The sequence below is a fragment of the Salminus brasiliensis genome, chromosome 1 (genome assembly GCF_030463535.1).
Source record: "Salminus brasiliensis chromosome 1, fSalBra1.hap2, whole genome shotgun sequence".
Classification (NCBI taxonomy): domain Eukaryota; kingdom Metazoa; phylum Chordata; class Actinopteri; order Characiformes; family Bryconidae; genus Salminus; species Salminus brasiliensis.
The window spans coordinates 14683895-14700212 of NC_132878.1; the positions used below are offsets into that span (position 1 = coordinate 14683895).

At 39.3% G+C, this 16318-nt stretch overlaps 1 protein-coding gene across 1 annotated transcript; it reads right to left on the reverse strand.

Moving 5' to 3' along the window:
- Positions 1–494: 494 nt before the first annotated feature.
- Positions 495–11966, reverse strand: tescb (tescalcin b). Its single transcript, XM_072672513.1, has 8 exons — positions 11834–11966; positions 10612–10681; positions 8531–8611; positions 7307–7446; positions 6337–6398; positions 4472–4579; positions 2645–2692; positions 495–1178 (listed from the first exon to the last, which is right to left on the reverse strand). The coding sequence occupies exons 1-8, from the start codon at positions 11895–11897 to the stop codon at positions 1101–1103; spliced, it is 651 nt and encodes a 216-aa protein (XP_072528614.1). The 5' UTR covers positions 11898–11966; the 3' UTR covers positions 495–1100.
- Between the last annotated feature and the right edge of the window lie 4352 nt (positions 11967–16318).

The following is a 16318-nucleotide window of genomic DNA, read 5'->3' on the forward strand; positions in this document are numbered from 1 at the left end:
TCAGATGCCTAAGGGACTTCAAACCGCCATCCAAGGTGCTGCAGAACTTTTACATCAGCACTCTCAAGAGCATCCTGACAGGGAACATCACAGACTGCTTTGGAAACAGCAACAAAGTATCGACAGGCTCTCCAGAGGGTGGTGCGACCAGCTGAACACATTACCTGGACAGAGCTCCCTGACCTCCAGCCCATCTACAGAAAGCAGTGCTGGACCAAAGCCAGGAAGATAGTGAGACCTCAGCCATCACAACAATGAACTCTCTATGGCTGTCAGGGAAACATTTTAAACTCCATTTCCTTTATTTCTTATTTCTATGTATATTTCTATTTATTTTTTATCTCTCATTATTTCTTATTTCTGTATATTTTTATTTTTAAAGATTTTATCATCATATCTTATTTTTAACTGCTGTTTTCAACTGCCCATTACTGACCTCTGCTGGTCATCAGAAACAACCACAGCATTCAAAATCACAAAGAAATGAAGAAGCATGGCATCATAAGAGGTTTTATAAAACTCATATTAATGTGATAACATAAAGTGCATACAGTCAGTGCGTGCATACAGTCATACATCAGTAACATGTAATAGTATAGAAAGCATATCTTGCTACATTTCATATGAATACAGTGGTCAGGGTGATTTGTTGAGATTATTATTGCTATAGATCTTCTAAGCCCCTGAATACAGTAATTTTCTGCATTTGCATAGCTTTTAAACAGTAGGTTCAAGAGAAACAGGACTAGGCAGTGAAACACATTCAGCTTCAAATCATTCTACTTGTATTGCTTAAAATTGAGAGTATGATTAACATCACATTACTGCATTTCAGTAGTCACTCCTCCATGCAACTTATCAATGGACTCTGGTGGTATACAATGCTGCATGCAAAGTCTAAATGTTAAGAGACACAGCTATCTGTGGATCTAAATATGCCACTCTTAGAGAATACACACTCTGTGATTAAATGCTGGTTAATATATGGATCTATTGCTGTACAACAGTACTTTGCCAATGTAATGCTACAGATACAGTGCAGAAAGAAATGAAGTACCTTGAAGAACCTTTGTATTCAACTTTAGCTTAGCTGTTCTCCATCACTTGCAGAGAGTCGTTGTGTCCATGTTCAAGAAGCGAATGTGCATCCTCGTTTCAATTTCTATATCTTTCAGAATCTGTTTTAAAAGATATTTATTATTAGATTTCACATGACCAGTAGCCCTTCAGATGTCACCCAGTATGCTTGATCTAGTGCAGATTAGGACTTTATTTATACTGGAAAACATGTCTATCTAATATATCGGTCCCAACATCTCCTTAATCTAATACAAAGTAACGTGGGAAAGTTGTTGGCGCCTGTTAAAATGACAATGAAAAAACTCTGATCTGGGCAGTAAGGCCACATATATACTTGCTGTAGGACCAACAGTTCACATACATACATACATAGCCTATGTGCTATGTGTCATATTGGAGGCTTCCACTAGAGGACAGACCAGAGAACACTGACTAGGTTTCCACACAGATCTCTCACCAGCTGCTCTGACAAGCATATCTGCCACTGTGCAGCAGCAAGGACACATCATACAAATACAAGTAATTGCAGACTTGGTCATGCAGCCTTTCTTCACATCTTTCCACTATTTTGATGCTGCTGAGTGCCTGCACTGCCCCTACCGTTTTTATGTGTATTGTACTTGTGCATAACAGAAATACAAAAAGTAGAGATTTTACATCACTGTGTTCATTAAAACATCTCCAAAGCTCTCATCATATGAGTCTCGTTTTATTTCTAGCTATCATCCATCACCTGATTTGAAAAATCATTGCTTAATGATGATGAATCAGGTGAGCTGGTGATGGATATGAATACTGTGCTGGTTGGGGGAGTCCAGGAGAAATCTTCGACAAGCTTTGTTCTTCAGACTAGTTCACAAGATATATCCTTCAAGATCCTTTAAAATGAGAAATTCCTGTTTCTTTTTATGTATTCATGTTTACCTGCATCTGTTCTAATGGGATCTGAAGTTTTTACAGTAAGAATTCTCTAAGAATTCTTATAGCTGAGAGCAATTGTTTTACATAATATGCTTAGGTGCCTAAAACCTCTGCTCAGTACTGAATGTTAATATAAACAGGCTGTATTCTTAGATATAAGAGGCTGTTTGCTATGATATTTATATCATATCTGTAGGTTCTAAGGATCCTGAGTTATGAAGAATGAAGAATGAATACAGGTGGTGCGAAAATGGAGTTCAGTAAATGGATTGGTTGTATTGATCGGCCTAATTATCCGTTACACTGATATATAAATCGGTATTCTAACAGATATCCGATCATAGTATAGAATCAATGCATCCCTAAAATGTATCTAGAAGTGGTGAAACTTTTTCTCCCAGGGAAAAAGTAGGTTTGGTGAACTCACAACCCTGTGATCAATAACCCAGTGCACTACCTACAAGCCACCACTGTACAACTACATAAAACCACTCCATATTAGGGCTGGGCAAAATAAAAATATTAAAAATATTAGGACCATTTCTATTTGTTGTGACAGTGCTGATATACAACTATATTAGAAATATGAACATGTGGATACAAAACAAGGCTCCAGAACAGACAATAATAATAATGTACACACCTTCAAAAAATGCTCAAATGTGATCCCTGCATACACTTCACCTGGACCCTGCAGTTTAAATACATTTCATTAGTATTTGGTACCACTGTCCTTAACTGTATGACTTGGGTCAAACATTTTGGATATCCTTCCACAAGCTTCTCACAATAGTTGGTAGGAATTTTGGCTCATTCCTCCTGACAGAACTGGTGTAACTGAGCCATGTCTGTACGTGTGCCTTAAAATACATGCACAGGTGTGTCTCTAATTAACTCTGATGTTACCAATAAACCTATCAGAAGTTTCCAAAGACATTACATCATCATATGGGCTGTCCCAAATTGCTTAAAGACATAGTAATCTTAGTTTATTTAAACTTAAAATAAAATAGAAATAATTTTGGTAATCCAAATTGACCTAAAACAGGAAATGTTCATTCTAAATTCATGTCAGACAGTGAGAAAAATGTATATGTGTCTTTTTATATAGTATATATAAACTTCTGGTTTCAACTGTACATTCCTCATTGAAATACATCCTGCATTAAGTGGCGATCCTTCACTGCTGCAAGATCAGACCGCTTCACGTGTCTCTTTCTTTTCCAATAAGTCAATATATGATGTTTTTTAACAGCAGTGAGGTTTGGGGTTTGTACACAACATTTTCAGCAAATTATTCTCATGGCTACATTAGGGCTACATGTGGTCCCAAAAAGAGGCCCGCTTTGGGCTACATTAAGACCCAATTAGATGGACTAAACATAGACCATAGAACATCTCTTTTTGGGCTAAATTACATCCCTGAGGTACCAACTAGATGTTTAAGCAGCAATATATAGAACAAGTAAATAATAGTATTATTGTATTAATTTAAGGTTACTCAGTCTCTAAACAGAACATTAGTACATGTGGATATGCATTTGAAGGACGAAATGCTTAACTGGTGTGCAGTCAGCATGAGTAAATTGTAATTTTAATAATTTTATTGGCATTATGGGAGGAATGGAAAGAGGCCAGGTTCCTCAAACACTGGCTTTGGTCTTCCCGTCGTCCAGTCGTCCATTGTTTAAAGTTCTAGCTACTTTGGACAGTGCTTCATTTCATTGTGGCATGGGAACCGCCCTGCTTTGACTGAAATGCAATGGTGTGTATTGTGTTTAGGTTAGGTATGGCTGAAGCTCCACCCAGTGGAATAGTACTGCTGTGTGTTCTGACATTCCAACTGGGTTTGTGTTGAATTCTGACACCAATTCAGCCTTGCACTCTTCAACTGCAAATCCACACATGTTAATGATCTGTTTAGAGATAAAGTGACCATAAATCAATACAATGATGTGTATTGTGTTTCAGCACTGTTTAGAAACTGACCTCAAATCAATGCAGTGGATTTATTCTTGTTCATTCCAGCATATTTTCTGCATATCACTGGTTAAATCTCACGTACAGTCACGTGAAAGAATTAGACACCCCACAAAAACCTTAGTCTTTTTTAACTCAAATATTTCATCTTCATTTACACAATATTGACAGATGAAGGTAACATAAATAAATTAATAAAACTGGAGAAATATTTTTGTTTTTAAAATGTAATTTTCTCGTGAGAAAAAAGGTTGGACACCCCCACATTTATTACTACTTAAAATGCCTAAGTCATGCAAAGCGGAAACATAAAAAAGCTTAATAAATAATGTGTAAAATATGTAATAGATTTGCTTTTCATTTTGACACTTGTTCTGCAACTGGATTTAGCATTATTTTTCAGTGGCATGATTGCATTTCAATGTGGAACTAACTTTTTTCCAAATCTATTAGTCAATATCTCAAGCATACTGAAAAGTAGATACTCTACCATGCGACCCATTGACATGTTGGCAACCTCCAACATTGCAGCATCTGCAATGCCCTTGGCCGTCTCCCTCCCGAGCGAACCACTCCGGGATAAGAGCTCCTCAACCACCTGCAGTAAAGGAACACAGATATTTAGATGAAATACACATTGTATGAAATCACTGATTAAATAAAAAAGGACTTAAAGAGAACTGATACTCTCTCGGAAGCAGATAAAGCTGATGTTTTATTTCTTTAAGGGTTGGTTTTCCAGACAGGGATTAAGTCTAGTCCTGGAATAAACTGCATACTACATAAAGATTCCCCATTGAAAGAACAAGGTAGTCCAAGACTAGGCTTATTCCCTGTTTGGGAAATTGATCATAAAACATTCAGCCCTAATACAAACAATCCAGAATCCAGAAAATCAGAAAATTACAGCCAGTATGAGTTTGGGTATTTCTGTAATAGCCACTAAAACACAGTTGAAATTCTGAATTGTTGAACTGCTCTTTCAGGTTGTTCAGAAGAATATATATATATATATATATATATATATATATATATATATATATATATATATATATATATATATATATATAATTGTGGTTGAACAATTCAGCACAGATGAGTTTATTTCCTGTAAAGCATTTATGCCATATATGTGTTATGACTGTCAAAGTCTAGAATTGTGTGTTTATGTTCCTCATATCATATCACATATCACATATCTCCATTTTTGTCAGTTTTTAGTTTTCTCCATGGTTTGAACCTTGTAACTGCTCTGTACACTGTGTTAATAATTTTGAATGAATGGACCAATAGAAATGCTCTAAATGACTTGGAATAAGCTCTTATTTTACACTGACTTCCATTCAAAGTTAAGAACATTTTTCCTTTTCCTGTAAAGTCACCATTTTGGAGATACATGTTTTTAAATGGAGAGCAGCAATATTTATAATCCTTTGGTGTTATAGCTTTTGAATTGGAACGTTTAAAAGGTAAACTCTTCAGTGGTCTGGTTTCGTCCACCACTGTGAAGAATTCTGACTCTTCTGTTTCTCTAGACTGAAAAGTTTCACACCAGTTTCACACCGAATGACACTGTTAGTATAAGCATGCAGATATTTTTAAACAATCAGTGGAATTCCCCTTAACGCATTTTTAGCATTTCCAGTTTACCTGTTTTAACATGACAGCAAACTGTGAAAACAACAGAAGTGTGAATTACCTAATCAACTATTGTCAGTCCTTTCAAATCCATCCTGTCCTCTGACCTCATCTAACATAATGACAGTTTATTGAGTCAAATATGTTTTGGGGTGTGCACCCCTCCACCATGAATGGATTTTACAATATGTTTTAGACCTAAAAACTTCTTAAAACAATGGTAACACTGTTTCTCAGGCATCGAGTAGCATATTCATAACCATCTGGTGAAATAACTTTCTGTAAGGGAGCTTTTAGAAGTATTAAACCCTTCGGGTGTCTTCCTCATGAGTTCTCGCAATTGGTGCCAGATTTAAGGACAGTAGAGAGGGCAGTAACAACATTAATAGTGCCAGTAAAAGTTATGGCATGTCCATACTCACAGTGAGGGATCTGCCTCATGTTTGTTCATTATGTGCAATATTCACATTTTTCCTGAATCTGGTGCTGTGTGTTTGACTACTCTCGACTCAGGTATGTTAGGAATAAGAAAAAGAAACATGTCTTAAAAGAGTTCCCTATTATTTATAATCCTGTAGAGTCCAACTTTGTTCTACACTCCAGTAGAACTAAATGAATGGCCCAAAAAAGTATTCCTTATGGCAACAGAAAAAAAGCCATATCAATAAAGATAATAACATATAACTAATAATAACAAGTAAATGGAGTAAATCTTACATGTCTGTATTCCTCCAGGGTTATGGTCCCATCATTGTCAGTATCATGCATGTTGAACAGGACTGTGCAGGGAAAAAAGAGAGCATAAAAAATTTACTTAATGGCGTGTGGAGTCGAGTGTCCACTAATAAGCAGAAATGCTACATAAAAAATAGCCTTGTTGATAAAGAGAAGCCCCAACATTCAACAGTTCTTTGTAGACTGCAGTTCTTTAACAAAAAGTACTATAACAGTGTATATTTAGTGTATAATACTGATCATCCGTTACATTAATACCACTACCACTGCCTAATATTGAGTATGTCCCACTTGTGCCACTACAACAAAGCTGTTCGAGACATGATCGCCACATGACCTCTAAAGGTGTCCTGTGGTCTCTGGCACCAAGACTTTAGCAGCAGTTCTAGAAGTTGTAAGGTGGGGCCTGCATGGATTGCATCAATGAGCCTAAGGTGTCCATGAGCCTGTCGCCACTTCACAGGTTGTCCTTTCTCTGATCACTTTTGGTAGGTACTTATCATTACATACCAGGGAAAAAAAAACATAATATCTGAACACAGATAGATCAAGTCATAACTATTTGGGTCTTGCTCATTTTTCCTGCTTTCAGCACATCATCTTCAAGAACTGACTGTTCACTTGCTGTCTAATATATCCTGCTCCTTTACAGATACCAGTTAAATCTGTTTACATTGACTTCCATTGGAAGTTAAGAAGTTTTTTTTTTCCTTCACCTGTGAAGCCCCCATTTTGGAGATTTTGACAGTGTATCTACATTGTTAAATGTACACAGTATATGTCTGCTATAGACACATATACAAATTCTGTAGGGGTTCTTTAAACTTTAAAATGCCTCTTTAAATAACAGAGAGATGGAGAGGTCAAAAATGTGATAGTAAACAGTGACAGTGCTGCTGTCTTTTATCTGATTCTTTCTGCTTTCTGTAAAGTGGTTTAGATGCATTCTCACAGCGCAGTTTGTGCCTCCTTATGTCTTCTCTCTGCTCTTCTGTCATGTGCACAGACGGTGGTCTGAAATAGGACATGACAATGAGGAACTCCTCAAAGCCAATCTCTTGCACTGGCCCTTCACAGTTTTTCCGAAAGTTTCTGTTGAGGGAAAGTATATTAGTACATTAGTACAAAGTATATAACACAGTACTGCCATTAGTGGCTAGTGCTGTCAGTGTCTACTGACTGCATCTGTAACTGAGCAATTTATTTTTATTTATTGATTTTATTTATTGATTTGTTTTTTAAAAAGGTAGATCAATACATTACTTAACAGAACAATACACTGGAGGCTTTCTTTCAAAAGGAGGTTTATACTACAGGATATTGTAAAATATTACATATATTACAACCATATAATTAGCCAGTTTCAAGTCCCTGCAATAAGTTTTTTTTTTTTCAACAGAATAGGACTCCCTGGAGAAGATAAACATGACTCTGCATCATTCCCAATGCCAGGCGTGGGCTAAAGGGGGTATAAAGTGCCCAGTGTTCTCTGGAATTATGGTGCCCCATCCAATACTTTTGGGATGTGTTTGGGAGTTGCAGATGAAGTGGGGTGGTGATCACCGAACATCCTGACCTCACTAACGTTCTTATTGCTAAATGCAATCAAATCCTCACAGCAATTTTAAGATCTAGACAAGAAAGCCTTCCCTGGACAGCAGAGACAGTTACTCCAACAAAAGCAGGATCAACTATTTTTAATACCCTTGATTTCAGAAAAAATAAAATGAAAAAGCAGGTGTCCCAATACTTTTTTCCATATGGTGTAAGGTCAAATAATGAAATATTTACAGAGCTGCAGCTGTGTTTAAAAAAAGCCCTGTGAAGTGTGAGCCTGGGTTTAGTTTCACTTAAAAATGTCCCAGTGTCATGCAAAGAGGTTTCAGGCTGACTGTTTTCAAGTGGTGGAAAACATAGAAGAACTTAACTCAGTATCATGGAAACTCTAAAAAAGAGTAGAACCTAAATTAGTCATTGAAACTGTAAGTAAAGGTAGAACCCAACTTAGTCACTCAAACTCTAAACAAAGGTAGAACCTAACTCAGACATGGAAACTCTAAACAAAGGCAGAACCTAAATTAGTAATGGAAACTGTACACAAAGGCAGAACCTAATATAGAAACTGCAAGCATAAGGGAATGTATTATCAACATTAGTGACCAGGAAAACCACTGACCTTCCATCAAAGAAAGCCTCCACAATCTGGGATCGAATTGGGTTGCATGCTAGGTCTGGAATTGTGTGAAGATCATTTCTCCTTCAAATGAAAAAAGAACAGGATATATATATATATATATATATATATATATATATATATATATGAAGTATAATTTGGATAAGTAATAATATCCTGCCAAGTGGCATTTGTGAGAAAAATACACATGAGGATGCATATATTATATTTCATGCTGATGGCAAACTGCCCAAGGCCTAGAATCATCTGTAAAGAATTCTCCCAGCACCCAGAGAGTCTGTTCGTACACCACTTCAGCCAAGCAGGTCTCCAGGTCCACTTTAGAGGCTGTTCTGAGCCCCAAAAGCATCTGTGGGAGATGGTTAAGCAATCTCTTAAGCTGGCAGCTTTCACAGAGCCTTAGGCTATAAACATTCACGCATGCTCCAGGTTCTTAGCAATCTCCATTCAGAGTTCCAAGGTAATTTGTGGGCTCCGGTTCCAAGACATGTCAAATGCAGTGCCAAATAGGGCTATCTAAGTGTTGATGAATACCCATAACATCATCAGTAGTTATTGGAGACATGAGAGGCACTACTTTAAGCAACCTGGTAGTCCTGTCCACAATGGTAAGCAAATACATGAAGACAGAACTAGAAGGAGGAAGGGGGCTCACCAGGTCCACGTTCATATAATAGTGATGCCATTCAAGTTCCTCAAATGGAAACCTGGAAATGGAGCCTCAACAGTGGTATATTCAGAAGTACAGGTCAGGTGGTGCTGTTGATGAGCTGACAATGGTTCAGAAACCTTGCACAATGCAAAGATCTGTGGTTTGTGCCAACACACTGACCACAATGAATGGCCAAATTCATGCAGCAGGAAAGGCAAATCATGGATGGCTAGGTGGAGTGCAGTCACCTTTATTGAACGAACTGCAGTGCTGTACTCATGCTTGCAGGGCTGGAGCTGCCAGCTAAAGAAAGCAAGAGGTTGCCAGGCACCTTTCACCAACACAGTCAGAAGCATCAGTCATAAGGACCATTGCCACTTAAGAGTGGATGTAACAGCCTGGCTGCATTGGCCAGTGTCTGCTTGCTATCACTGAACAGCTTGAACATGTCCTGTGAAAAATGAATGGAGAACTTTTGGCCTTTGGCCTTTAAAAACTCCAAATAGAGGACACATGGCACAGCTCCTCAATAGATTTGCCACATCTAAAAAACTCCTGAAGGCCCTTAGTGCTCAGGCATTAAAAAACATCTGTAAAAAGCAAGCAAGGCTGATGGTTACCTAAGAGTTTCAGCACATGATCCATGCCTTCTGATGGTTTTGCATCACCTAGGCCCGGCAGGGAGAGCATCTGGCAGGTGTGTTCAGAATCATTCAATAAATAAGCCTTCAAGAAGGTGCATCTGTCAAAGGCTGGTGGGTTTGAGAGCAGATGCACTGCCCTAACTGTGGTGGAGCAGCTGGACAAAGCAATGACATAGTATTACTTCATGTCAACCATGCTGATATGTCACAGCACAGACTGAGCCTGCACCTGCGCAAACCATGCAGCAGCTCGTTTCTCATAAAACTCCGGCAACTTCAAGGCAACCTGATTGGTTGAAAAAGTCTGGAATCATTCAAGAGCTTTAGGGTCATCATGCTGGCAAGAAAAATTAAATACACACGGTGACACTGGTAAACTGCTGTTAGGACTAAGGCCTGTTGACAGTCATCATTGGTAAAGCTCAGGTGATGCAAATTTTTGCAAAAGTTGTATAAGTGACTCTCTGACTCCTCCTCACCTCGCCCCAACAATCAGCAGCCAACTTTTTCCTCAACTGCAGTGTAACTACAAAATTGCAGTTAACACGAACCATGAAAGTCAAATTTAGGTCTGGAAGATCTTTTTTTTTTCTTTAATAACTGCTTGTAATACATTGTCATTGACCCTCTTTATATTGTATATTGTACACTACATTTCCACAAGACTGGACTTGTAGAAATGACTCTAGGTCTGCCTGTGTGAAATGCTCTACAGAGAATAGCAGTGAAGGGGATGAGAGGCTTGGCACTGGGCAAAACAAACCTACCGTAGCACATCACTGTTGTGGCTTAACTGCTTGAAGCGGTTGTGAAGAATCCCGATCTGCTCCAGTGAAACTGTTAGATGAAGGACAAAACAAGGACATTCTCAGTACCATCACTGTCAGCAGGCAGCAAGCTTTACAAGACCCTTTTCACACTGTCCTGCCAGCATTTATCTTCATCATTTATTAGTTGGCAGTTGGCAAATAACTTATTTTTAAAAGATCTGTGTGTAGGCAGAAACACAATTTGGGTGGGCTTTTGAAAAAGTCGGTGAGCTTGGGATTGGTCATTGGGCTCTTAGATTCAGGAATGAGGAGCCTAGCTTGGACATAATACATAAAATACACAATCAGGGTAGGCCCAGGCATAACTAGGAAAAACAGACCTTGTGGGGCAGTGGTGGGTCAGCGGTTAGAGCGCCGGGCTATTGATAACAGGGTTGGTGGTTCGATACCCAGGCTTGGCAAGCTGCCACTGTTGGGGGCAGCTTGCGCAAGGCCCTTTACCTTCTCTGCTCCCCAGGTGCTGGAGTTGGCTGCCCACCGCTCTGGGTGTGTGTGTACTCACTACCCTTAGTTCACAGATGGGTTAAATGTGGAGGATGCATTTCGCTGTACAGTGACAAATATATACACATTGTTTGTTTGGGTTTGTTTTTACTGTACATTGTAGAATTAGGATTAACAGGTTTTATTTGTTTCTTTTCAAAGACATCCCATGTTTGTTATTTTTTCATGTAGGTAATTTGGTTTATGGTTAGGCCTTTTTATAACTCTGAGTATCCCACAAATGCTACACAGATCCACAAAAAGCTGGCCAGACTGCGTATTTACTAACATACTCAGCAGAAACAGCCTTAAATGTATAAAGTAACCTCATAGGCCGGTTTCTCCGGAGATCTGCTATCTGTTCCTCTAAAACATACACGTTCACTCTAGTCATTCGAGCAGGATGTCCCCGAAGTGCTTGTCATGCGGATGAAGGATGAAAATAGGAGAGTTATCACCTCCCGTGTGTTATTTATTCCACACAGCTGCCTTTTATGCAGCTGATCCTTTCTGGCTAAGGTTCAAGACAAGCAGCCTCCAGCCTCACTAAATAACAGTCTGCATCCCGGCGGAAACCAGTGGAGTCGAGCCTCCACAAAAGCCATCGGTGTTTATCATTAATGTACACAGCCTGCTATCCGCACACAACCGCACTTGTAGCAACTGGAGTACTCACAGCCTGTCTTTTCAGACAAAATATGATACTCGTGATCGTCCGGGACGGAATGAAATGCCCCCATCGCCACTGAGGTCTTCCTCCTTCTAGTGCTGTCAGACCATCCGGCGCTTTCAGTTTCGCAGGAGAGAGACGGCTGGGTTGGTTTTGCGTGCACAGGCAAATTACAGATTACTGTCACTCGAGTACAAAATCATTTCCCCGAGGTCCTAGTGCTTCAGCTTTGTGCGCAGCACCCTTAACACTGACCGAGACATCAAGATATCCACGCCTTAAATCTGAATGCGCGCGTTTGCCTTATTTTACGGTACATGGAGTCAATAAAACGCCCCCAAAAGCAGAGAGGACTGGAGACCCTGATACATTTTGGAGATTTGTGCATATGTAAGAACATTTATATTCACCTAAGAGAAGATAGAGATATTTGCTCTTACTAGTGCAATGTTAGGAAAACTTCTTTAATAATTCCATACTAAAGTTATGCTGTTATTATGTCAACTTTATGAGAAAAACTGTCAGTTTAGTGGAGAAAGTCCTGCTGTGCTTATAAAGTCACTAAAGATGTAAAAAAAAAAAAGACTTTATAAAGTTCTTATAAGTCTTAACACAAACATCCTATGTTATTGGTCCTGTTGTATCAGATGTACTGGGTGTCTAGCACTTCATGTATGAGGAATTTAAAATTGAATTGACATTGAATAGCCAAAATGAGGATAGCTTGACCCCAGCCTCTTAATTCAAGGCTTGTAGCTATAAATTGCGCTTCTGTCCAAAATGAGCCGCCTTCACACTATGGCGGCAAATAATGCAGGATGTGATCAGTCAGTCTGTAAACACACTCAATCAACACATATGTTTATGTGATAATAATAGTGGTCTCTTAAAGTATCCTATCCCAGAAGGAGGAAACAGAGAAAAACAGCACCTGGTTTCATTGCCTATGCTGACAGATGATGGATGCATTTACCAAAGTAACAATACTTTAATAGAGTATGAATTTAGGCAACATAACGTCTTCACCAAACGTCACAGCACAATAAACCTACCCTATCTTTTCAACTGGTGACATGCATTTTTCAGCCATGACTTACTTCTCCTTTGTTGTTGTTTGCATGCACAAGATAACTAACATGTACTTCCCCTTTCACCCACTGCGTAGCCAAATGCAAAATTTGCAGAAGAATGGACGTGTATAATTGCCAGCTTGTGCAGCTTGCAGAAAGAGATGCCTTACCAGTTCTGCAACTGCTTTATTGCCACAAGCATGTGAGGATGAGCAAGGAATTGGGATTTATAATCACAAGTCTGTGAAGCTGCCCAAGAAGCAAGTGTTCACAATAGCAGACCAATGAGGCTCGCAGAGAAATGGAAGCGTGTAACCACAGGACAGATGTGTTGTAACTGCCCCAGTGAAGCTGTAGAGCTGTATCATACAGAGCTGTTCCATAAGACTGACCATGGGGTATGGCTTTTTAACCTTAAGCCTGTAAGGCAGAGCTGTATAACCTCAAGCCAGTGATGCTGTGCAGGGGAACAGCCTGTAAAACCCCAAGCTTGCAAAAGCGGTGTAGGGAACAGTGCTGTATAAGCCCAAGCATATAAGACTGTGTAGGGGAAGGAGCTGTATAACCCAAAGCCTGTGAGGCTGTGCAGGGGAACCATATGTAAAATCCAATGCTTGCAAGGCTGTGCAGGGGACAGTGCTGTATAAATGTAAGCCTGTGCGGCTGTGCAGGGGAACCATATGTAAAATCCAATGCTTGCAAGGCTGTGCAGGGAACAGTGCAAGCCCAAGCATATAAGACTGTGTAGGGAGAAGGAGCTGCAAAATCTTAAGCCTGCAGCTGCGCTGGAGATGAAGCAGTATAAATAAAAGCCTGTGTGGCTGTGCAGGGGACAGAGCTGTATAAATGAAAGCCTGTGCGTCTGTGCAGGGGACAGAGCTGTATAAATGTAAGCCTGTGCAACTGTGCAGGGGACAGAGATATATAAATGTAGGCCTGTGCAGCTATGCAGGGGACAGAGCTGTATAAATGTATGCCTGTGCAGCTGTGCAGGGGACAAAGCTGTGTAAATGTAAGCCTGTGCAATGGTGCAGGAGACAGAGCTGTATAAATGAAAGCCTGTGCAGCTGTGCAGGGGACAGAGATGTATAAATGAAAGCCTGTGCAGCTGTGCAGGGGACAGAGATGTATAAATGAAAGCCTGTGCAGCTGTGCAGGGGACAGAGATGTATAAATGAAAGCCTGTGTAAACTTAAGCTTGAGAGGCTGTGCTCAAGGTGCAGCTTTATAGATCACAAGTAAAGCTGTAAAGCTGCACACAGTAAGTGTATCTACGAAGTGTGTACTGGCCTGCAGCATGTATTCATTATGCATGTCTCAACCAGCAAATCCAGAAGCTCAACTCACAAATAATTCATGAAACAGCAACATGACCTCCTAACAATTTGGCTTAAAATAAGACTTAAAATTCAGGTTTTGTCTGAACAAACGAGGCTGTGTTGCTCTAGCCTATCTTCATTTCACTACAGAATATGATATATTAGTGAAATCAGTTTTAATCTAGAATTCACATTTAAAAATGGTCAAAATATAAAAACGTATTACTAAACAGGTTTACATGTTATTCAAAAATGTCTTATTCCACTGGCAGATAATTTAGCTTATTTCAAGAAACAATGTTTATGTGGGTTAATTTACCACAGCAAGACTACAAATTAGGAAAAATATGAGAAACACCTAATTAAACTTGCAAATTACATCAATCCATCAAACTGTTCAAATGTATGATTTTGTTGCATTAAAATAACAAATATTCATACTTCCATGATTGGTCTTTAATGCATTTCAAAACTGAATACCGATGACTAAACATTACAGATTGATGGCCTCTATCAATATAGCTACATCAGCAGTGTCTAATTTACATCTTGTTTTTCAGCTCAGATGACCATTAAGGGCTCTACTCGAGCTGCTCCAACAGCCTGAAGATGAGCACCAACAGGTTCATAACTCATGTCACTGCACCCTTCTCTGAGAACAATCAGTGTCTGTGCGCCAAAAAGTCTTCAAGTGTCTTAAAGTCTCTGAAAAAGTGACTGAGAAGAAATTAGTGGATGGGGAGAGGTCTTCTGGCCTGTATGTGACCTTTCACCTCATAGTACAGACATATGTTGGCCGTACTGAGGAGACGGTTAGAGGAGCATGTCACTTCTGACCAATGAAGCAAAACTTGTCCTGATAACAAATGGCCTTCATAACACAGCTAAAACCACAGAGAAATCCGATGTCCAAGCCCTGATTTGAGCAAGCCAGAGGCAGCTGTCACAAAGAAAAAACTCCTAAGGTGTTAATAAGGAGAAACCTTATTGGATCTTGGCTCAAAGGGGGTTTTCATCCCCTATGAGGGCAATGTTAGAACTAGATGGAATACCAAAGGTTGAATGTATTTTGATTATTAAGACATGGACAGGTGCACCTGAATTGATTATTAAAAATGTTAAAATGTATTTAACAATCAACCATAAGGATAGTGTTTGATGGGTTGTCCAATCATCCCCTTCACTTAAAACAAGCAAAATAATGTGCCAGTAGACAGTAAGACAATTTCACTAGATAAAACGACTTAATGTAAACATAATAAATAATAATCTTAATAATCATACAATGTTCTTACAACTCCTAAATAAGCAAAACTACATATGTAGACTAAATGTAAGCTGATTTTACTTGCTAAGATATTGTTTTTCACAGTGCAGCCTGCACAGGAAACAAAAATCATTCATTTCAAATCAGTGATTCAATCTGGTGTCACACAGCTCCGGGGACCTTCAGTTCGCTCAGGTCACTGTCTGTGAGAAGTTTGGTATATCCCCATGTCCTCTGGGGGCTCTGGTTTCCGCCCACCTCCCAAAAACACACATGCTAAATTGCCCCTAGGTGTGAGAGAATGGATGTGTGAGGCACCTGCAATGGATAGGTGTACTGTCCTGGGGTGTATTCCGGATTCCAGGTGGGCGCCAGACCCCCTTTGACCCTGTTTAGGAGGAAGCAGGCGAGTAGATGCATAAATGACTGAATAAGTAAGTGAGTTAGTGATTCAGTCTGGAAAGGAACAGTGGAGAAAATGTATGTCGTATGTCTCCACACAAAAGGCAATACTGGTGATAACAACCATTAAATCATAAAACTGCCTTGGATGGACCAAGAAATAGCAGATACACCATATGTTCCATGTAGTCTCCAAGCAATTTTATTAAGATATTAAATGCATTATCAGCATTACTTAAAAGTGAATGCAGAGTTTTAGGACAAGGAATTAAGCAGTCCTGCACTATAAATACCTCAATATTTTCCTTGCAAAAAAAAAAGAAACAGCAATATAAAGAATTTTACAAACAAGACCCAAACCTCCAGTGTTTCTTTATTTTAGTTTGTATGGCAAAATAAATTCCTGAGGCAGGTCCAATTAAACAAACCTGGA